The sequence below is a fragment of the Zonotrichia albicollis genome, chromosome 25, assembly GCF_047830755.1.
Source record: "Zonotrichia albicollis isolate bZonAlb1 chromosome 25, bZonAlb1.hap1, whole genome shotgun sequence".
Classification (NCBI taxonomy): domain Eukaryota; kingdom Metazoa; phylum Chordata; class Aves; order Passeriformes; family Passerellidae; genus Zonotrichia; species Zonotrichia albicollis.
In genome coordinates, this window is record NC_133843.1 from 1,901,367 (window position 1) to 1,924,580 (window position 23,214).

The 23,214-nt window shown below is 41.5% G+C and overlaps 1 protein-coding gene and 1 long non-coding RNA gene across 8 annotated transcripts in view; one reads left to right on the plus strand and one right to left on the minus strand.

The window, feature by feature from the left end:
- The window catches only part of MIB2 (MIB E3 ubiquitin protein ligase 2), a 67,751-nt gene extending 47,836 nt beyond the window's left edge, over positions 1 to 19,915 (plus strand). For 2 of the 7 annotated variants that reach the window (XR_012583749.1, XR_012583752.1), the window contains 14 exons: positions 627 to 731; positions 1,655 to 1,817; positions 3,696 to 3,829; positions 6,959 to 7,107; positions 8,151 to 8,307; positions 9,910 to 10,064; positions 10,550 to 10,676; positions 11,689 to 11,919; positions 13,003 to 13,181; positions 15,467 to 15,651; positions 17,267 to 17,332; positions 17,800 to 18,074; positions 18,337 to 18,359; positions 18,557 to 19,915. Coding sequence is in view for 3 of the 7 variants with exons in the window: in XM_074558717.1 (XP_074414818.1) it covers positions 627 to 731; positions 1,655 to 1,817; positions 3,696 to 3,829; positions 6,959 to 7,107; positions 8,151 to 8,307; positions 9,910 to 10,064; positions 10,550 to 10,676; positions 11,689 to 11,919; positions 13,003 to 13,181; positions 15,467 to 15,651; positions 17,267 to 17,332; positions 17,800 to 18,035; positions 18,319 to 18,324 (1,893 nt within the window). In the remaining 4 variants the exon portion in view is untranslated. Of the gene's footprint in view, positions 1 to 626; positions 732 to 1,654; positions 1,818 to 3,695; positions 3,830 to 6,958; positions 7,108 to 8,150; positions 8,308 to 9,909; positions 10,065 to 10,549; positions 10,677 to 11,688; positions 11,920 to 13,002; positions 13,182 to 15,466; positions 15,652 to 17,266; positions 17,333 to 17,799; positions 18,075 to 18,271 lie in introns of all 7 variants that reach the window. The other 5 variants (XR_012583750.1, XM_074558717.1, XR_012583751.1 and 2 more) reach the window with 5 other exon arrangements.
- Positions 18,882 to 20,554, minus strand: LOC141731814 (uncharacterized). Its single transcript, XR_012583753.1, has 2 exons — positions 19,262 to 20,554; positions 18,882 to 19,145 (listed from the first exon to the last, which is right to left on the minus strand). It is a non-coding gene; the product is annotated as an uncharacterized LOC141731814 (long non-coding RNA).
- Positions 20,555 to 23,214: the final 2,660 nt, after the last annotated feature.

A 23,214-nucleotide genomic window follows, 5' to 3' on the forward strand; every position in this document is an offset into this window, starting at 1 on the left:
TAGAAGAAGCTGCTGGAAGACCACAAAATTCTGACCTGAGCAAGGTCAGAATGGTAAAAACTCTCAATACCAGTGGAAAATGCAGTGTCAGAGTGTTTTGCACAAAATCAGTCTGCTCTGAAAAGTCTGTTTTGACACTGCTCCCTCCCTGGCTCAGTGAGCTGAGGGAGCATCTGGCAAATCCCCAGCACAGATAAACCCTGCTTTGCCTTTTCTCTTTTAAATAACAAACATTTGACTTCCTTATTAGAGTGAATTAAAATCTCCAGGGCCAAGCCAGGTGTAAGGAGGGGGTGGACCAAGAAAACTTCCATGCTTTATCTGGTATTAATAATAAACCAAAAAAAAAAAAAAAAATTAAGAAGCTGTTCCAAATTATTGAAACAACTGTTCCAAATTATTTCCCTACTTAAATGTGCACTTGGCTTAAAAGAGAATTGGGTTGTGTTTATTGTCTTGGTACTGCATTTATGTTTTGCAATTCTGGTTTTTGAGTCGGTGGGTGTCTTGTTTGTTGGGATTTTTGGGAGTGGGGTGGAGGGGGCTGATCACTGTTAATTTTTTGTCTCTGTGTGTGTGTGTGTTGCTTCATCCCCCAGAAGCTTATGACTTTCTTTTTCTTGTAGCTCAACACGTTTTGGGTTGGTGATGTGGTCCGGGTGATAGATGATATGGAAACGGTGAAGCGCTTCCAACCTGGTCATGGGGAGTGGACAGATGAGATGGCACCTGTGAGTGTGCTCCAGTTCCAGGACAGCCCAGCAACCTCCTGAGCTTCCCCCAGAGCACATGGGCTTGTCCCCCACCCCAAAATTCCTGCTGGGAATCCCTGCCCAGCCCCTGCTGCTGGTGGCTCTCGGGGACGCCGGTGTGGCCAACGGGACAAGGGGGAATTCAACAAAAAGGATTTGGCTGCCACCAACCCATGGGAGAGGTTCCATCTCCAAAGTCCTCTTTGGCTCTCTGGAATGAGGCAGGGAGGTGGAAAAATCAGCCCAGCGTGGCTAAAATTGGGGTGCAGGTTCCATTCAGGTTCCTCCAGGAGCAGTTAAAGCTCAAAGGAACCATTCCCAGTCCGACCAGTTCTTCTCAGGTTCTTCCAGGAACATTCAAACCCAGAGGAACCATCCCCAGTCCCAGTTTGATCAGTTCTTCTCAGGTTCCTTCAGGAGCAGTTAAAGCTCAAAGGAAGCTTTAACTTTTTTCTTCTCAGGTTCCTCCAGGAACTTTAAAGCCCAGAGGAACCATCCCCAATCCCAGTCTGATCAGTTTTTCTCAGGTTCCTCCAGGAACATTCAATCCCAGAGGAACCATTCCCAATCCCAGTTTGACCAGTTCTTCTCAGGTTCCTCCAGGAACATTCAAACCCAGAGGAACCATCTCCAGTCCCAGTTTGACCAGTTCTTCTCAGCACCTCTCCCAGCCATTTCCAGTGTGTCTGGAAAACCCTTCCATGGCAGAGCAGTGAGACAGAAGCTGCTGAGAACCTTTTGGTGTCCTCGAGGTGGGAGCTGTCTGTGAATGTGTCACTTGTCCAGTGCTTCTTTTCACACAGCAGGAGCTGCAGCTTTACCAAAAAGTAAACCCTAAAAAAAACCCCTGCTTTTGGCTCTAGGAATTTTGGCAAAAAATATATTTATTTTTTTCTTTGCAGACCCTGGGGCACATTGGGAAGGTGATCAAGGTCTATGGGGATGGAGATCTGCGAGTGTCAGTGGGGGGACAGTCCTGGACCTTCAACCCTGCCTGCCTGACCGCCTACCAGCGGGAGGAGGAGGCCAACCTGATGACCACAGAGAGCGCCAAGGAGCCCAAAAGTGAGGGGCAGACAGGGCTGGAGATCTTTGGGGCAGCTCCTGGGGTGGGGGCAAAACCCTGGAGTTCTTACCTGGGTGGGGAAGGGAGGTTTGGCTGTGATTTACTGGGCAGGCAAAGCTGGGCCTTGGGAAAATGCAGGGTTTGGGAAATTATGGGATTAATGGGGAAATGCAGGATTTAGGGCTTGGGATGTGATGGGATGAATGGGGAAACACAGGATTTAGGAATTATGGGATGAATGGGGAAATGCAGGATTTAGGATTTGGGAAACGATGGGATTAATGAGGAAATGCAGGATTTAGGATTTGGGATATGATGGGATAATGGGGAAATGCAGGATTTAGGAATTGGGAATGATGGGATGAATGGAGAAATGCAGGATTTGGGAATGATGGGATTAATGGGGAAATGCAGGATTTGGGAATGATGGGATTAATGGGGAAATGGAGGATTTAGAATTTGGGATATGATGGGATGAATGGGGAAATGCAGGATTTGGGACTGATGGTATTAATGGGGAAATGCAGGATTTAGGATTTGGGATATGATGGGATTAATGGGGAAATGCAGGATTTAGGATTTAGGAATGATGGGATTAATGAGGAAATGCAGGATTTAGGAATTGGGAAATGATGGGATTAGTGGGGAAATGCAGGATTTGGGATATAATGGGATTAATGGGGAAAGGCAGGATTTAGGATTTGAGAAAGGGAGGATTTAGGTCTTGGGAATGATGGGACTAGTGGAGAAATGCAGGATTTAGGGCTTGGGATATGATGGGATTAATGGGGAAATGCAGGATTTGGGACTGATGGGATTAATGGGGAAATGCAGGATTTAGGATTTGGGATATGATGGGATTAATGGGGAAATGCAGGGTTTAGGACTAACGAATTTAGGACTGGGAAATGCTGGGATAATGGGGAAATGGAGGATTTAGGATTTGGGATATGATGGGATTAATGAGGAAATGCAGGATTTAGGAATTGAGAAATGATGGGATGAATGGGGAAATGCAGGATTTGGGATATGATGGGATGAATAGGGAAATGCAGGATTTGGGATATGATGGGATTAGTGGGGAAATGCAGAATTTAGAAATTGGGAAGTGATGGGATTAATGGGGAAATGCAGGATTTAGGGTTTGGGAAATGATGGGATTAATGGGGAAATGCAGGATTTAGGACTAACTGAAATTTAGGACTGGGAAATGCTGGGATAATGGGGAAATGAAGGATTTAGGACTTGGAAGTGCTGGGGTTAGTGGGGAAATGCAGGTTCTAGGATTTGGAAATGCTGGGATTAATGAGAAAATAGACAATGAAACTTTGCTGTGGTTTACAAGCAAAGCTGTCCTTGACAGGAAAATACAGATTTTTAGGACTTGGAATTGCTGGGTTTAACAGGAAAATGCAGAATTTAGGGCTCAGAATTGCTCAGCATTTGGGATTTGTGCTCAGTTCCCTGTTCCATCCTGTTTCCTGTGCAAGGACACTGATTCTTGTGAAATACCCCAGCTCTGTGCCTGGAGCTGTTGTGAAATCAGCAATTGTTTGGCCTAAAGTGCCCTGAAATCGAGTTTGGGATCACGTGCTGCATGGAGGGGATTTTTTTTTGGTGCTTTTCACATCTGTTAAATTTTTTTTTTTTTGTGGCCTGACCATCTTTATTTCCTCTGAGTGTCAGGATCATGTGGGAGAGAGCACAGACTTGCCAGGATATTTTTGTTTTGTTTTGTTTTTCTGATACAGATCTGGAACTGTTTGCTCAAATCAAACCAGAAATTGCAAAATTTTTTGACTTTGCACTCCTGACACCTGTGTCCCCTCAAACACTGAGGAATGCAGGGTGACAGGTGAATTTTTTTGTTTTTTCAGGTACTTTGGTGACCGTGCTGGAGAAGCTGCTGTCCCAGAGGACAGAGTCTGAGCACGCAGGGTGCCTGGTCATTTGTGCAGCCCTCAACAATGCAGCCAAAATCCGCGAGCTCCTCCAGAAATACCCAGACAAGGCAAGTTTGGAAGGCAAAAATATTTATTTTTCCTTCGTTGCTGCTCTTTAAAACATCATAATCAAATTTTGTGCTCAAGCAGGGAAAAGGATGTGAGGAGAACAATACATTTGTCAGGCTTAGTGGTATCTCCCAACAGCTGGAATATTATTTTGCTGCAATTTCTGCAAGGATTGCAATTGCAATTGCTGGAATATTACTTTGCTGCAATTTCTGCAAGGATTGCAATTGCTGGAATATTATTTTGCTGCAATTTTTGCAAGGATTGCAATTGCAATTGCTGGAATATTATTTTGCTGCAATTTCTGCAAGGATTGCAATTGCAATTGCTGGAATATTATTTTGCTGCAATTTCTGCTAGGATTGCAATTGCAATTGCTGGAATATTATTTTGCTGCAATTTCTGCAAGGATTGCAATTGCAATTGCTGGAATATTATTTTGCTGCAATTTCTGCAAGGATTGCAATTGCAATTGCTGGAATATTATTTTGCTGCAATTGCAATTGCTGGAATATTATTTTGCTGCAATTTCTGCAAGGATTGCAATTGCAATTGCTGGAATATTATTTTGCTGCAATTGCAATTGCTGGAATATTATTTTGCTGCAATTTCTGCAAGGATTGCCATTGCTGCAAGGATTAAATTCTCAAATTAAATATTTTTATTATAAATTTATTATAATATTACAAATATAAATTATTTATTATAAATTATTTTATATATATTTTATTATAATATAATAAAATATTTATTATAAATTATATATTATAAATTATTTATTATAATATTATAAATATAAATTATTTTTATTATAAATTTATTATAAATAGAGGCATATTTTCTGCCTCTAGTTTGTGGCAATAAATCTGAGCTGAATCCCTCACAGCACCTTTGCCAAGCTGGCTTTTCCCAGATTTCCTTCAGAATGAGGGGGAGAGGGGTTTATCTATAGGAAAACAGGAGCAGAAATCAGAGATTTGCTGGAAAATGAAGGCAGGGTTTGTGTCTGGCTGTGCCTGTCCTTAGAGGACCTTGTGAAAATCACAATTTTGGAATCAGGAGGCAGAAAAGCTGCCCAGATGTGTGCAGTGCCTTATCTCATGTCTGAATGTCTGACTGGAGCTGGGCTGGAATCGCTGCTGGACAATTCCTGTGCTCGCAGAATTCCAAAATGTCACGGTCAGATCTCAAAAACCTCCTCCAGGGAGGGGCTCAGGGTTTAGGAACAATGCAGAAAAAATAAAGGAACCACCAAATCTTTCAGTATTGTGTCCTTGGAAAGCATGAGGAACAAAAAGAGGTTTTGCTGGGGGTGTGGTTGTGGGGCTGTGACCCAGGAGCAGAAAATTTAATTCTTCTAAATCTGAAGAAGCTGATTTAGTGCTTATTTGTCTGGTATTTATTATACTTCTTTATTTATAAACTTAAAATAAAGTTTATAGATAAATGCAAGTTTATAAATAAATTTCTGGGGATGGGGAGGAGACACAAATATCTGTAATTCTCAGATTGATCCCAGATAGGAAAGTCCCGAGAGTAAGGAATCCATGATATGATCATGGATTTTTTTAGACTTCTATTTCTATTTAATATTTATATTAATAAATTAGCTGTTATTTTTATTCGTTAGATTTTATTAGGCTTCTGTTTCTATTTAATATTTATATTAATAAATTAGCTGTTATTTTTATTCGTTAGATTTTATTAGGCTTCTATTTCTATTTAATACTTATATTAATAAATTAGCTGTTATTTTTATTCGTCAGATTTTATTAGACTTCTATTTCTATTTAATATTTTTATTAATAAATTAGCTGTTATTTTTATTAGTTAGATTTTATTAGACTTCTATCTTTATTTAATATATATATTAGTTTATTAGCTGTTTCTATAGAGTCTAACAGAGAGATCAGGCTGGGTTTGAGGCTGGCTCAGAGCAAGTTGGGATTTCTTGGCAGGGTTTTCCAGGTTATCAGCTCTGTCTGCCTGGTGTAGATGGAAGAGCAGCAGTGACCTCCAATTCATTTTTGCCCAAAGGACTCTCCCAGCATTTTGAGCGCTGCCTCTCCTGTGCTCTGCAGGGATAAAACCTGGATTTTATCTGCAGGGATAAAACCTGGATTTTTAACTTGTTCTCCTTGCCAACCTGCTGAGGTTTTGTGCCTCCTTCTCCTCTCCTTATCCTGCACTGCTTTCAGAAGCTGCTTTGCCTTTTTTTTACCTTTTCTTCAGTGCCTTTAACTCTGCCAAGCTCTCCCTGCAGCCCCTGCAGCAGGGACTTGGCATATATATATATATATATATATATATATATATATATATATACATACACACATATATATATACACATATATATGTGTATATATATGTATATATATATACATGTATATGTGTATATATATGTATGTATATATATGTATATATGTATATATATGTATATATGTAGTATAATATATAATATATATATGCATATATATATATATACACATATATATGTATATATATATGTATATATGTATATATACACATATATATGTGTATATATATGTATATATATGTGTATATATATGTATATATATGTGTATATATATGTATATATATATATGTGTGTATATATATATATATATATAATATATACATATATATTATATGCATTATATATGCAGAGCTTTATGCAAAGCTCCATTGGGTTTCCTCACCCATTTCCCTCTCGGGAAGGGAACTGTTGGCAGAGCTCTGTGCTCTCAGATTTGGCAGCAGGGCTCTGCAATCACAGAGCTCTGTTCTCTCTGAACACGCTGCCCCTTTCCCCTTCCAGAACATTCTGGACAAGCCCAGCCAGGCACGGCCCCTGCGGCATTTTCGGGGCTGTTGCAGTCACAAACCGAGCTCAGGCCTGATTTCTGTGTCTCTGCCCTTCCCCAAGGTGGATGCCAAGAACCAGGGCAGGACTGCCCTGCAGATTGCCTCCTACCAGGGGCACCTGGAGGCTGAACACGCTGCCCCTTTCCCCTTCCAGAACGTTCTGGGCGAGCCCAGCCGGGCACGGACCCTGCGGCATTTTCGGGGTTGTTCCGGACACAAACTGAGCTCAGCCCTGAATTTCTGTGTCTCTGCCCTTCCCCAAGGTGGATGCCAAGAACCAGGGCAGGACTGCCCTGCAGATTGCCTCGTACCAGGGGCACCTGGAGGTGGTGAGGGCTCTGCTGCAGGCCCGGGCCAGCGTGGACGTGCGGGACGACGAGGGGGACACGGCGCTGCACTACGCAGCCTTCGGGTAGGACACTGCCATGGACATGCTGTGTGGAAAATCTGTTTGTTAAGGAAAATCTGTTTTTTCCTCTTGAGAAGCTGAGAAGCTTCAGCTTCTCCACGTCTTGTTGTTTTACAACGTGATTTGGAGATTTGTTTACTTAAAATTGTTTACTTAGCATTTAAATTTCTTTAACGTGATGTCTGCTGACAGCTAATAGTGTCGAGGCTGTGAGCAATCACAGCCTTGGTTGTATTATTTTATTTTGTTTTATTTTATTAAGGTTGTATTATTTTATTTTTTTTATTATTTGCTAGCTTTCTGATGAATTTTAAAAAATATTTTAGTATAGTTTTAGTATATAATATATATAATAAAATAATAAATCAGCTTTCTGAGATAAAGAGTTAACATTCTCATCTCTTCCCTCATCCTGGGACCTCTGTGAGCATCATCACACACCTCCCCTCCTGCTGGCCATGAGGGAAATAATAATAATAATGATAATAATGATAATAATGATAATGATAATAATAATAATAATAATAATAATAATAATAATAATAATAATAATAATACCAACCCTAACAAAACAAACAAAAACCTCATCCTGGGACCCCTGCGAGCATCATCACATACCTTCCCTCCTGCTGGCCATGAGGGAAATAATAATAATAATAATAACAATAACAACAACAACAACAACAACAATAATAATGATAATGATAATAATAATAATAATAATAATAATAATCAGAAGAAGAAGAAGAAGAATACCAACCCTAACAAAACAAACAAAAAACCTAAGCAAAACAAACAAAAAAAAACCCCAAAACCCCCAGGTTTTTTAAGAAGAAGAAGAAGAATACCAACCCTAACAAAACAAACAAAAAACCTAAGCAAAACAAACAAAGAAAACCCCAAAACCCCCAGGTTTTTTAACACTAAGAGGAAGCGGGGTGGGGCTGAGAGGATACAAAACCTGATTTCTGATTTCTTTTGCTTTGCAAAGAGAGAGAATTGCCTGGAATGACTCAAATCTGCTTTTTTCCCTTGCTTTAAACCAGCAACCAGGCCGAGGTTGCCCGTGTGCTGCTGGCCAAGGGGGCCAGTGCAGACCTGCTGAACAATGCCCAGTGCAGCGCCCTGTTCGTGGCTGTCAGCCAGGGCTTCACCGAGGTGGTGAGAGCCCTCTGTGAGCTCAGCTGTGATGTCAACCTCCCAGTGAGTTTGGGGTTATGGCAGGAATTTGGGTCAGGGAGGTGTTGGAGGATTTTTTTTTTGAGGTGGGGAGGTGCTTCTTGGTGAGAAAAATTTGATTTACAGCCTCAAGAGAAGCTTAGGTTAACGTAAAAATACAATATACAGGCATTAAACAGAAAAACCACACACTTATGTTTCTGTAGTTGTAAGTAAGAATATGTCAAGAAGCTGTATGGATAAAATAGTGAGGAGTTTATAATGTAGAAGTGTAGTTATGTAAAATAAGCTAAGAAATTAGAAGTTAAAATAGAAATATATATAAATATATATATATATAAAGGAGGTTTCCCAGGGGGTTTCTTTGGACATTTTTAAGGCAGGCAGTGTTGGTGACTTTAGGGTTTATTTGTTTTATTACATATTATTTATTTATTTATTTATAGATTTTATTGTGCTGTGTGCTGGGCCATCCCTCAGAGCTGGTCAGGAGTTCCTGCAGCTCCCAGGGGGTTTCCTTGGACACGATTTTAAACATTTTTAAGGCAGGCAGTGTTGGTGACTTGGGCCCAGCCCGTTTTTAGGGTTTATTTGTTTTATTGCATGTTATTTATTTATTTATTTATAGGTTTTATTGTGCTGTGTGCTGGGCCATCCCTCAGAGCTGGTCAGGAGTTCCAGCAGCACCAGGGGCTTTCCTTGGACACGATTTTAAACATTTTTAAGGCAGGCAGTGTTGGTGACTTGGACCCAGTTTTTAGGGTTTATTTGTTTTATTGCATATTATTATTTATTTATTTATAGGTTTTATTGTGCTGTGTGCTGGGCCATCCCTCAGAGCTGGTCAGGAGTCCCAGCAGCTCCAGGGGGATTTTAAACATTTTTAAGGCAGGCAGTGTTGGTGACTTGGACCCAGTTTTTAGGGTTTATTTGTTTTATTGCATATTATTATTTATTTATTTATAGGTTTTATTGTGCTGTGTGCTGGGCCATCCCTCAGAGCTGGTCAGGAGTCCCAGCAGCTCCAGGGGGATTTTAAACATTTTTAAGGCAGGCAGTGTTGGTGACTTGGACCCAGCCCGTTTTTAGGGTTTATTGGTTTTATTGTGTATTATTTATTTATTTATAGGTTTTATTGTGTTGTGTGCTGGGGCTGTTGTGTGCTGGGCCATCCCTCAGAGCTGGTCAGGAGTTCCAGCAGCTCCCAGGGGCTTTCCTTGGACACGATTTTAAACATTTTTAAGGCAGGTGGTGTTGGTGACTTGGGCCCAGCCCGTTTTTAGGGTTTATTTGTTTTATTGCATATTATTTATTTCTTTATTTATAGGTTTTGTTGTGTTGTGTGCTGGGCCATCCCTCAGAGCTGGTCAGGAGTCCCTGCAGCTCCAGGGGGATTTTAAACATTTTTAAGGCAGGCAGTGTTGGTGACTTGGACCCAGCCCATTTTTAGAGTTTATTGGTTTTATTGTGTATTATTTATTTATTTATAGGTTTTATTGTGTGCTGCTGGGGCTGTTCTGTGCTGGGCCATCCCTCAGAGCTGGTCAGGAGTCCCTGCAGCTCCCAGGAGGTTTTCTGTGGTTTCTGGGGTTGGTAACCTGGCTTTGCTCTGCTCTCCATGTGTAGGATTCCCAGGGAGACACCCCCCTGCATTATGCCATCACCCTGGACTACAAAGCCGTGATTGAGATCCTCACTGAAGTTCCCAACATCGATTTCACAGTCCAGAACTGTCAAGGCTTCAACCTGCTCCACTATGCTGCCCTGAAAGGCAACAAGCTGTAAGTCACCTTTAATTTTTTTCCCATTTTTATGCCTTTTTCAGGTGTTAATTTGTGCTGGCTGGCTGAGGAGGTGGCAGATGTGGTTCTGGGTAGTTGGTTAAAAATTTTTTGGTTTAGGATTGGCTCCTTCACAGGAAATTCCTGCCTGCTTTCCCCATCTTTCTCATGCTTCCCTAGGCTGGGAAATCTCTGTGTGTGGACAGTCTCAGATATTTGGGTCTTAGTTAAGCCTCTGGAACTCTTCCAAAAATAAATCTCATTATTTTCAAAGCAATGTGGCTTTCCCCTGCTTTATTAAAGGTAACTGAAGGCTTTTGTTGTGTTCTTGTAATTGTGGGTTTGAGGGACTGCTCTTCATTGCTGGTGCCATGGGGAAACATGGGCACTGCTGACTCCTGAGCAATTTATTCTGAGAATTCAGGAAATTCTGAGGATTCAAGAAATTCATTCTTCCATCTTTAATAACCTCTCCAACCCTGCAGAGCCATCAAGAAGATTCTGGCCAGGGCTCGACAGCTGGTGGATTCCAAAAAGGAAGATGGATTCACTGCCCTGCACCTTGCTGCTCTCAACAACCACATGGAAGTGGCTGAAATTCTCATCAAAGAGGTGAGAAATAAAACCAAAATCAAGAAAAAGTTTGTCAAACACCTGTCAGTGGAGTTGTCTGACAAATTGGTGCTTCTGTGAGGAGCAGATAACTCAGCTAAACTCAGCAAAGGTGCAGTGGGGTTTGGGAGCTGCCAGGCCCCACATTCCCATTTCTGCAGCCCCATTTCCCCCGGTGCAATTCCTGCCCCACATTCCCTGGTTCATTCCTGCCCCACATTCCGTGGTTCATTCCTGCCCCATCTCCCCCTGGTTCATTCCTGTCCCATCTTCCCCTGCTGCAGTTCCTGCCCCACATCCCCTGGTTCATTCCTGCCCTGTCTCCCCTGCTGCAATTCCTGCCCCACATTCCCTGGTGCAATTCCTGCCCATCTCCCTGTGCTGCAATTCCTTCCCCACATTCCCTGCTGCAATTCCTGCCCCATCTCCCTCTGCTGCAATTCCTTCCCCACATTCCCTGCTGCAATTCCTGCCCCACGTTCCCTGGTTCATTCCTGCCCCACCTCCCCTGGTGCAATTCCTGCCCATCTCCCTGTGCTGCAATTCCTGCCCCACGTCCCCCTGGTGCAATTCCTGCCCCACCTCCCCTGGTGCAATTCCTGCCCCACATTCCCTGGTGCAATTCCTGCCCCATCTCCCTGTGCTGCAATTCCTGCCCCACATTCCCTGCTGCAATTCCTGCCTCATCTCCCTGTGCTGCAATTCCTGCCCCACATTCCCTGGTTCATTCCTGCCTCATCTCCCTGTGCTGCAATTCCTGCCCCACATTCCCTGGTTCATTCCTGCCTCATCTCCCTGTGCTGCAATTCCTGCCCCACATTCCCCTGCTGCAATTCCTGTCCCACATTCCCTGATTCATTCCTGCCCCTGCTGCAATTCCTGCCCCACATCCCCTGCTGCAATTCCTGCCCCACATTCCCTGGTGCAATTCCTGCCCCACATCCCCTGATTAATTCCTGCCCCTGCTGCAGTTCCTGCCCCACATTCCCCGCTGCAATTGCTGCATTGGCAGGGTCGCTGTGACGTGAACGTGAAGAACAGCAGGAAGCAGAGCCCCCTGCACCTGGCAGTGATCCAGGGCCACGTGGCCATGGTGCAGCTGCTGGTGAGCCAGGGCAGCGACGTCAACGCCGAGGACGAGGACGGTGACACCGCCATGCACATGGCCCTGGAGCGGCAGCAGCTGCTGGCCCTGGCCCTGGAGAAGAGGGACGGGGAGATGGGAGCCGCCCTGCTGGCCAAGGTGAGCACAGCTCAGCAGGACACCACAGAGTGTGCTGTTTGTGGGGTTTGGTGTGGGTTTTGTGTGTTAAATATGATATATGTTATGTATATTTTAATGTATGTATATATATGTGTGTGTGTATATATATATATTTGTTGGTGTGGGTTTTGTGTGTTATAAATGATATACATTATGTATATTTTAATGTATGTATATATGTGTGTGTGTGTGTGTATATATATATATTTGTTGGTGTGGGTTTTGTGTGTTATATATGATATACATTATGTATATTTTAATGTATGTATGTATATATGTGTGTGTGTGTGCGTGTGTATATATATTTGTTGTTATAATGTATTATATTGCTGTTATTATATTATAGTTTATGTTATATGTTATAATTGTTAGTATATTGTTCCAGTATGTTTCATTATATATTAAGTATGTTGTTATTATATTGTATTATATTATATTATATTATATTATATTGAACTATATTGTATTATATTATATTGGACTATATTGTATTGTATTATATTATATTATATTGTATTATATTGGACTATATTGGACTATATTATATAGTTATATATAGTTATATATAGTGTATATATATAGCATATATATATAGTATAACTATATATAACTATATATAGTTATATATATGTTATATATATAACATATATATACTATATATGTTAGTATATATTGATTATATGGTATTTTGTTATATGTTAATGATTTTAATGTTTAAAATTATTAAATTTCATATTATTGATAATTTATACTGTCTTTCTATTAATTTATTTTTATTTTATGTTTATTCTTATTTTATTTATCATTGTTGTTATGATTTTATTATATTTTATTATTTACTATTAGGAATATATTATTATTGCTATTTAATTTTTATTTTTGTTATTGCATTATGATTGTGTTATTATTGTTATTTTGTTTTTATTGTTGTGTTGTTATTATTGTGATTATTTTTATTGTTATTTTATTTTTATTATTTTTTTATTATTATTTTGATGCAAATCAGAGCAGAAGCTCAGAAGCTTGGGAGTACATTTGAGTGTTTCTCTCAATTTCTTTTAGCTGCAGGCTTCTGGCTTCCTGGGGAACGTGGAGCTGAACGTTGGGACAGCCATCGCCTGCTACCTAGCCCAGGAAGGAGCAGACATTAATTATGCAAATCATCGGGGAAAATCTCCCTTGGACCTCACCACAGATGGGAGGATTGTCCAGATCATCAAAGACTTCTCACAGAAATTCAGGTGAGCCTCAGGAAAAACCCTTGGAAATCAGAGCTTCCCCCAGCCCTGGTGTCGCTGCAGCTGCTCCAGGAGGGATGGATTTGTAGAAAATTCTTAAAATGTAACAGAAAGTTCACGTGGTATGCATCTGTATGTAAATTTTGAGGTAAGAAATGTTGATTTGGAAGTGTTATAGAACAGAACAGACAATTGCTGGGAGAGAAAATGAATTAGAAACAAGCTTAAAGGTTAATTTTACAAAAAAAAGATTTAATACTTTAAAGAAATAGAACTGTGCTCCAGGAGGGGTGGAGAATCTCTGAGAGCTCTGCAGCTGCTGCAGGAGCAATGGATTTGTAGAAAATTCTTAAACTTTAACAGAAATTTCACATAGTATGTGAACGTAGAGTTCATATCTGTATGCAATTTTTGAGGTAAGAAATGTTGATTTAGAAATGTTATAGAATAGAGCAGACATTGAATTAGAAACAAGTTTTAAAGGATAACTTTACCAATAAAAAGATTTATTATTTAGAGAAATAGAGCTATGCTCCAGGAGGGGTGGAGAGTCTCTGAGACCTCTGCAGCTGCTCCAGGAGCAATGGATTTGTAGAAAATTCTTAAACTTTAACAGAAATTTCACATAGTATGCAAATTTCACATGTACGTCAATTTTGAGGTAAGAAATGTGGATTTTAAAATGTTATAAAATAGAACAGACAATTAGAATTAGAAACAAGTTTTAAAGGTTAACTTTACAAAAAAATGATTTAATACTTTAGAGAAATAGTATTGGAATCTGAATCCCAATATCACCAGTGAGATTGTGCCTGGGCCAGTCTGACCCTCGCTGCCAGGCCGAAGGTGGCACTGTGGTTTATCACCCCAGAGACACCTTCAGCTTGCTGATGGTTTCAGCTGGGCACTAAACAAGTCCAGGCTTGTTAGGAACTCCGTTAACCTCAGGAGGAAGCTTCAGGTGAAGGTGAAGAGAAAAAAGGAGAGGATTCTGCTGGAGGGTTATATCCCGTGGTTTATTCCATGGTTACAGGGAAGAGCTCCAACAGAATGCCGAGCACATGGCGTGCTTCACCTTTTAAGCTCAGGGGGAGGGGAGGGGACAGGTGAGCCACCAACCAGGTGGGAGGGGCGGGGTCTCAAGGGATGAGGGACACCTGGACAGACCAATGACCTGAGGGGGATCCTTTGAACCTGACCAACCACACCACGCCTTGTTGAAATGTTAAGCCTGATTGACAGGAATCACTCAGCAAGGGGGGAAGGGAGACGGCTATTGGCACACCTGGGGAAGGGACCTGAAAGTTTAAAACACACCGCAACAAAATAGAGCAATGAAAGATGAAACAAAAGTTTTAAAACACCATTTGTGAGTCAGGAGAAGGCCCGATGTGCCGTTCCCCGGTGCTGTGGCTCACGCCCGAGGGACACCTGGACAGGCCAATGGCCTCTGGGCCTGAGGGGCATCCTTTGAACTCGACCAACCACACCACGCCTTGTTGGGATGTTAAGCCTGATTGACAGGACTCACTCAGCAAGGGGGGAAGGGAGACGGCTATTGGCACACCTGGGGAAGGGACCTGAAAGTTTAAAACACACCGCCACAAAACAGAGCAATGAAAGATGAAACAAAAGTTTTAAAACTCCATGTCTGAGTCAGGAAAAGGCCCGATGTGCCGTTCCCTGGTGCTGTGGCTCACGCCCGAGGGACACCTGGACAGGCCAATGACCCCCAGGCCTGAGGGGCATCCTTTGAACCTGACCAATCACACCACGCCTTGTTGGAATGTTAAGCCTGATTGACAGGACTCGCTCAGCAAGGGGGCGAGGGGGGAAGGGAGACGGCTATTGGCACACCTGCGGAAGGGACCTGAAAGTTTAAAACACACCGCAACAAAATAGAGCAATGAAAGATGAAACAAAAGTCTTAAAACACCATTTGAGAGCCAGGAAAAGGCCCGATGTGCCATTCCCCGGTGCTGTGGCTCACGCCCAAGGGACACCTGGACAGGCCAATGACCCCCAGGCCTGAGGGGCATCCTTTGAACTCAACCAACCACACGAGGCCTTGTTGGAATGTTAAGCCTGATTGACAGGACTCACTCAGCGAGGGGGGAAGGGAGACGGCTATTGGCACACCTGGGGAAGGGACCTGAAAGTTTAAAACACCCCGCAACAAAATAGAGCAATGAAAGATGAAACAAAAGTTTTAAAGCACCATTTGTGAGTCAGGAGAAGGCCCGATGTGCCGTTCCCCGGTGCTGGGGCTCACGCGGTGCCCTTGGCAGGGATCGGCAGGTGTGCCCGCAGAGCGCCCCCGTCACCTGCAGCCTGCGGCGCGTGCACACCACGCCCAACACCATCACCAACCTGAGCGTGCCCGGCGCGGCCGCGCCCTCCGAGTGCCTGGTCTGCTCCGAGCTGGCCCTGCTCATCCTCTTCTTCCCCTGCCAGCACAGCATCGTCTGCGAGGGTGAGTCCGCACTGGCGTTTTTACCCCATTTTTTGTCACATTTGGTGAAAAATCTTTTTGTTAGGATCTTCTCCTGAGAAGCTGAGAGGCCTCAGGAATGAAATGTAAACAACAATTACATGCTTATATTATTTACATAATTTAATTATAAATTATATGTAGTAATAATATATTATTTGTATAATGAAAACATATTTTATAGCTATATTATATAAACATATAGTGTGTTTACGCAATAGGAATTTATATATTTGATATAGTTATATTTCTATAATGTAAATAATATAAATATATGGTATCATTAATTTTATTATTAAATATTATTTATTATTATTAATAATATTTATTAAATATTATTATATTAATTTATATAATTAATTATATATGATATAATTTATATATTTATATACTATAAGTAATATAATATATATATATAATTATAAATACGCTGCTGTGGAATGCAACAGGTGCATCTTTGATTGGTCTCATGTACTTGTTTTTAATTAATGGCCAATCACAGTCAGCTGGCTTGGACTGTCTGAGAGTCACAAGATTTTATTATCATTCCTTTCCTTGCAAGTGTTCTGATGAAATCCTTTCTTCTATTCTTTTATATATAATATATTTTATATATATAAATGTATATAATATATTGTATGTTATATATTATGTATTATATATAGTGTATAATATATATAAAATATGACTTCTGCTGAAATCCTTTCTTCTATTCTTTTATATTATATATATTTTTATACGATATATATAGTATATAATATAATGTATATTATATATATTTTATATGTCCTTTTATATATTATTTAATATAATATGTATATAATAAGCCTTCTGAAACACAGAGTCAACATTCTCATCTCCCCCCTAGTCCTGAGACCCCTTTGAACACCACCACATTTTTTTTCATGGTTTTCTCCCCAGCCTCTCTTTGCCCTGCCAGAATCCAGCCCCACTCAGACACTGAGCTTTTGTGCTCTTTGTGTCCTGAAGCAACCCCAGCATGATTTCAGCCAAAGTTATCTCTGGAGAACACAGAATGTTCTGCCCACCTGCTGCTCGGGACTCCAGGGCAATTCAGAGGGAAAATTCTGCCTGGCACTGCTTGATCCCCCAGAAACCTCCTGAGAAGGATTTCCCTCTCCTGTGGCTCTCCCAATTCTTCATTCCTCAGGATTTCAGCTGATTTAAGGGCAGCCTGCTCAGGCTTGTCAGCAAGTTCATCTCACAGAGGGAGGGAGGGAGCACGGGGAGTTTGCTCAGAACTCTGTGCCAGAGCTTCATCCTCTTCCCCTGCAGCTCCAGGGGCTCAGAGCAGGGAGGATTTAAAGCTGTTGTGTTTGCTGCTGATCTGATTAAATAAAAGAGTATTAAATAAATAAATTTAGTTAATTTATTTAATACTCTTTTATTTAATTAAATGTATTTTTTAAAATTTAAATTAAAGATTAAATAAAAGAGTAAGGCACAGCTCAGAAGGCAGAATGCTCCTCATTCCATGCAGGAGCAATCCCTCAATCACCCAGGGAAGCCTCAGGTTGTTCAAATCTCATCTTCCTGGGTCTGTTGTGTGTTTAATTGTCATCTCTCCTCGTGGCAGAGTGCTCCAGGAGGATGAAGAAGTGCATCAAATGTCAAGTGACAATAACCAAAAAGCTGAAACAAGGTATGGCCTGCTGGGCAGGGCTGTGGGGAGGGTCCTGCACAGGCTTGGTTTGAGAGATATCAGTGATTTCCAGTCAAATAAGAGCTCATTTATTTTGTCTTTTTGTGTGTATGTGTGCCTGTAGCACTATCCACCTTTAGAGAGGAAAAATAAGTGGATTTCAATAGATTTTCTCAGGTGTCCTAAGCCAAGCTCAAGCTGCACAAACAGAACATTTAAGGGAGCTTTTCCTAGGCCTGGCTTATTTTGTGTAGTGGAAGCAGTGGGATTTCACATGGGGTGGTTCAACAGTGAAAATTCAAACCCACACAAACCACTGAGCAAATGAAAAAGAAAAGCATCACCCAGGGGTTTTTATTTGATCCCTGGCTGAGGCTGGGTGCAGAGTGCAGTGTGAGTGGGCTGGTGCTGCGGGGAGGGCAGAAGGGGAGGTTGATGAGTTCATTAAGGCTGAGCTCTGCCCACAGACAGCACGGAGGTGGAGTGCAGCCCCAGCTCGGAGGGCACGGAGCAGAGGAAGCTGATGGAGGAGCTGCAGAGCCGCTACCGGCAGATGGAGGAGAGGATCACCTGCCCCATCTGCATCGACGACCAGATCAAGCTGGTGTTCCAGTGCGGGCACGGCTCCTGCCCGGACTGCAGCACGGCGCTGACCGTGTGCCCCATCTGCCGCCAGGCCATCCGCGAGAGGATCCACATCTTCGTCTGAGGGAGGATCTGCATCTTTGAGGGAGGATCCACATCTTCGTCTGAGGGAGGATCTGCATCTTCCTCTGAGGGAGGATCCACATCTTTGTCTGAGGGAGGATCCACATCTTCGTCTGAGGGAGGATCTGCATCTTCCTCTGAGGGAGGATCCACATCTTCGTCTGAGGGAGGATCCACATCTTCCTCTGAGGGAGGATCCACATCTTTGTCTGAGGGAGGATCCACATCTTTGTCTGAGGGAGGATCCAATCTTTGTCTGAGGGAGGATCCACATCTTTGTCTGAGGGAGGATCCAGTCTTTGTCTGAGGGAGGATCCGCCTCTTCCTCTGAGGGAGGATCTGCTCCTCCCTCCACCCAGGGGAGGATCCACGTCTTCCTCTGAGGGAGGATTCACATCTTCGTCTGAGGGAGGATTCTGCTCCTCCCTGTGTCCCATCTGCTGCCAGGCCATCCAGGAGAGGATCCACATCTTTGTCTGAGGGAGGATCCACATCTTTGTCTGAGGGAGGATCCACATCTTCCTCTGAGGATTCTGCTCCTCCCTGTGCCCCATCTGCCTCCAGACCGTCCCAAGAGGATCCCCATCTTTGGCTGAGTGAGGATGCTGCTCCTCCCTCCACCCAGGGGAGGATCCACATCTTTGGCTGAGTGCTGATCTGCTCCTCCCTGTGTCCCATCTGCCTCCAGGCTGTCTGGGAGAGGATCCACATCTTCCTCTGAGGATTCTGCTCCTCCCTGGCCCTGACTGTGCCCCATCTCCTGCCAGGCCGTCCAGGAGAGGATCCACATCTCTGTCCAAGGATCCTGCTCTTCCCCGTGCCCCATCTGCCCTGGAGAGGATCCACATCTTGGCTGAGGATGCTGCTCCTCCCCAGCCCCAGCCCCAGCCCTGCTGTGCTTCCTCCCTCTGCAGGGGTTTGGCTCCCTGGGAAAAGCAGGGAAGCACGGGAGGGATGGGCCAGAGGAGGAGGAAGAGGAAGAGGAAGACTCTCTTCTGGGGTGTCCCTCCCTCACCTGTGCTCTCATCCACCATCAGCACCAGACCGAGCACGCGGCAGAGCTGGGCTGGACATGGACGGACCCTGGGGTGCTCCAGGGCTGATCCTGGGGTGCTCCAGGGCTGAACATGAACAGACTCTGGGGTGCTCCAGAGCTGAACCAGATCCCTGAGATGTCCCAGAGCTGAGCTGAAGAGATTCTGGAATGTTCCAGAGCTGAACAGATCCCTGAGATGTCCCAGAGCTGAGCTGAAGAGATTCTGGAATGTTCCAGAGCTGAGCAGATCCTGGGGTGTCCCAGAGCTGATCCTGGGATGCCCCAGAACTGAACATGAGCAGATCCCTGGAATGTTCCAGGGCAGAGCTGAGCAGATCCCTGGGGGGCTCCAGAGCTGAGCAGAGCCTGGAATGTTCCAGAAGCACCCAGGGGTGCTCCCAGCCCCCGAGGGGGTGACAGGGACAGGGAGGGGACGTCCCCAGGGCAGAGTCCCACAGACAGAGCGTGTGCCTTAGAGACACAGTAGTGAACACTGATGGATTGGAGAAAATCTGTTACAACAAATATTTCTGACCTCTAAGTGACACTCTTCTTCTTCTTCTTCTTCTTCTTCCATATTTTGTTTTATTTTATTTCTTTTTTGGCAGAGCCGTGTGTTGAGAGACTCCTGAGCTTTCTATCCCTCATGCCAAAGGCAGGTGTTCAATACTCCAATCGAGGTGTAAAGAAAATAAACAGTAATAATTAAAGATACGAGGGGGAGGAGGACAAAAAAAAAAAAAAAGGGATTTCATTTTTGTTTCTTTGTTTTGCAGCAAAACTTAATAAAATAAAAATATCTATTTTCCTGAGCATTAAAAATGAATGTACAAGCAGTAGCTGTATTGTTTTCCAGCTGAGTGAAGATTTATCCCCCACTCAGTGATCCTGTAAAGTGAATTTTGGTGGAAGTGTGGCTGTTTGTCTGGGTGCCCAAACCCCCTGTTTGTTACATATTGGAAGCAATATTTAAACAAACAAAAAAACCAAAAATTCCAGTGTTCCTCTACTCCCTTTGTTCGTTAGCAAAGAGGTGGAAAATCCTTGAAAGCAATGGGGAACTGTGTGGTGGTTGTGGGAATATTGATTATTTCTAACCCTGTGGTTTATTCACAAAGTTATTTCACCAATTCTTGACTTTCGAGCTAATATTTATCCAGATATTCACTTGAGTTTGGTACAATTTCAATAGATTATTTTTACTGGTGAAAATGGATAAGATTTAACCCCTAAATTATTTATTTGGCTCCTACTTAACACCCAGATAACCCAAAGCTGAACTTCAGAATCAGCTTTGGTGCAAAAGTCAGAGGTGCAGATTCTCAATATTTCCCAGAAATCCAAACTGATGGGAATCCCTTTGGAACAATCCAGAAATTTCCCCAAAATCTTTGCTGGAGAAAACAAAAGTGCTCAAAAATACAAATCTGAGCCAAATTCATCCTTTTTTTGTCCTTTTCTGCCTTTTTACTGTCGGATTTCTTGTTGGGTTTTGGATTTTTTGCTGTTTTTTGGATTTCTTGTTGGTTTTTGGATTTCTTGTTGGTTTTTTTTTATTTCCTGCTGGTTTTTGGATTTCTTGTTGGTTTTTGGATTTTTTGCTGTTTTTTGGTCCTTTATGGTCCCACTAATCTGTGCTGCTCCAAGAGGACTGGTCCACCCACAAATGAATTATTAACATAAAATTAATTAAATTATTTCCATTATATTTTATTATGATTATAGTATAATACATAATTATAATTAAATATAATTATATACTATAAATATATAATATTATCTATCATTAAATATAATTCTATATATCATAAATATATACAATTAAATATCATTTAATTAAATTAATTTGTATTAATTAGATTAAAATTATATTACATTATAATGCATCAATAATTACAAATACTTATAATTTATATTAATTAATGGTATTAATTAATAATACATTATTATATATATTATATATAATATATTAATATAATCTAATATAATAACATAATATAGTAATATAAAAATATATAATATATATATAAATATATATATAGAGTGTATATATAAATAGTATATAAAGTATATATATAAATATATATATATATACAAAGTATATATATAAATAGTATATAAAGTATATATATATAAAGTATATATATAAATATATATATACCAAGTATATATATAAATAGTATATAAAGTATATATATATAAAGTATATATATAAATAGTATATATAAAGTATAATATGTATAGTGTATATATAATATAATATCACATATAACAGAATTATATATTATTAATATTTATAATTTATAATTTATAATTTATAATTTTTAATACATCTCACCTGAGAGCAGGGACAAAAAAATCCCCGCCCAGGGGAGCCGTTCTCAGCTCGCTGTGGATTCCCTTTGTTATTCGTGTTTTGGGAAAGGTTTTCCCGGATTTCTCCCCAGATTTCTGCTCTCAGGTCGGGCCTGGGCCAGGCCAGGGCAGCGTTTCTGGGAGTGCAGCAGAAATTCCATTTCCGGTGCCAGCTGGAGCCCTCTCAGCTCGTTCGTTCCTCAGCAGAGCCGGGGCTTTTCAGGAACATCAGCAGCGCTGGTCACGAGGGTGCCGGGTAAAAAACAGCAAAATTCTCTTTATTCGGCCCCAACATTCCTGTCCTGCCCTCCCTGGGGAGCACCCAGCACACAAAACCCTTTTTTTAGCCCATGACCCACAGAAAAATCCCATTTTTTGCCATTCCCACAGGAATGTTGGGTTGTTGATTGATTTTATTTTCCCCCAAGCTGGGTGTTCTGGGTTTATTTTCTTTTCCCCCCACATTGGGGCCTGTTGATTTCTTTCTTCCCCCCCAAGTTGTGGGTTGTTAATTTATTTTCTTTTCCCCCCAAACTGGGTGTTGTTGATTTATTTTTTTCCCCCCCAAGTTGTGGGTTGTTAATTTATTTTCTTTTCCCCCCAAACTGGGTGTTGTTGATTTATTTTATTTTTTTTTTCCCCAAGTTGTGGGTTGTTGATTTATTTTATTTTTCCTCCCAAGCTGAGGATTGTTGATTTATTTTCTTTCCCCCCAAGTTGTGAGTTGTTAATTTATTTTCTTTTCCCCCCCAACTGGGTGTTGTTGATTTATTTTCTTTTTTTTTTTCCCCCCAAGTTGTGGGTTGTTGATTTATTTTATTTTTCCCCCAAGCTGAGGATTGTTGATTTATTTTCTTTTTTTTTCCCCAAGTTGTGAGTTGTTAATTTATTTTCTTTTCCCCCCAAACTGGGTGTTGTTGATCTATTTTCTTTTTTTTCCCCCAAGTTGTGAGTTGTTGATTTATTTTCTTTTTCTTTTCCCCCCAAGCTGAGGATTGTTGATCTATTTTCTTTTTTTTCCCCCCAAGTTGTGAGTTGTTAATTTATTTTATTTTTCCTCCCAAGCTGAGGATTGTTGATTTATTTTTTTTTTTCCCCCAAGTTGTGAGTTGTTGATTTATTTTCTTTCCCCCCCAAACTGGGTGTTGTTGATTTATTTTCTTTTTTTTTTTTTTTCCCCCAAGTTGTGGGTTGTTAATTTATTTTCTTTTCCCCCCAAACTGGGCATTGTTGATTTATTTTCTTTTTTTTTTTTTTCCCAAGTTGTGGGTTGTTGATTTATTTTATTTTTCCCCCCAAGCTGAGGATTGTTGATTTATTTTCTTTCCCCCCAAGTTGGGGGTTGTTGGTTTTATTTTTCTTTTCTGCCCATATTGTGTAGAGTCTGTTTTTCACCCTGTGATAAATTCACTCTCATTTTGCTTAAACTTTCATGGGGATTTTCCATCTTGAAACCCTGAACCTTCATTCTAAAAACCCCAAAAAAATCAATTTTTCACCCATGATAAATTCATTATCATTCTGCTTAAACTTTCATGGGGATTTTCCATCTTGGAACGCTGAACCTTCATTCTAAAAACCCCAAAAAAATCAGTTTTTCACAATGATAGTGATATATAAATTCATTATCATCCTGCTTAAACTTTCATGGGGATTTTCCATCTTGAAACCCTGAACCTTCATTCTAAAAACCTCTAAAAAATCAGATTTTCACCCTGTGATAAATTCACTATCATTCTGCTTAAACTTTCATGGGGATTTTCTATCTTGGAACGCTGAACCT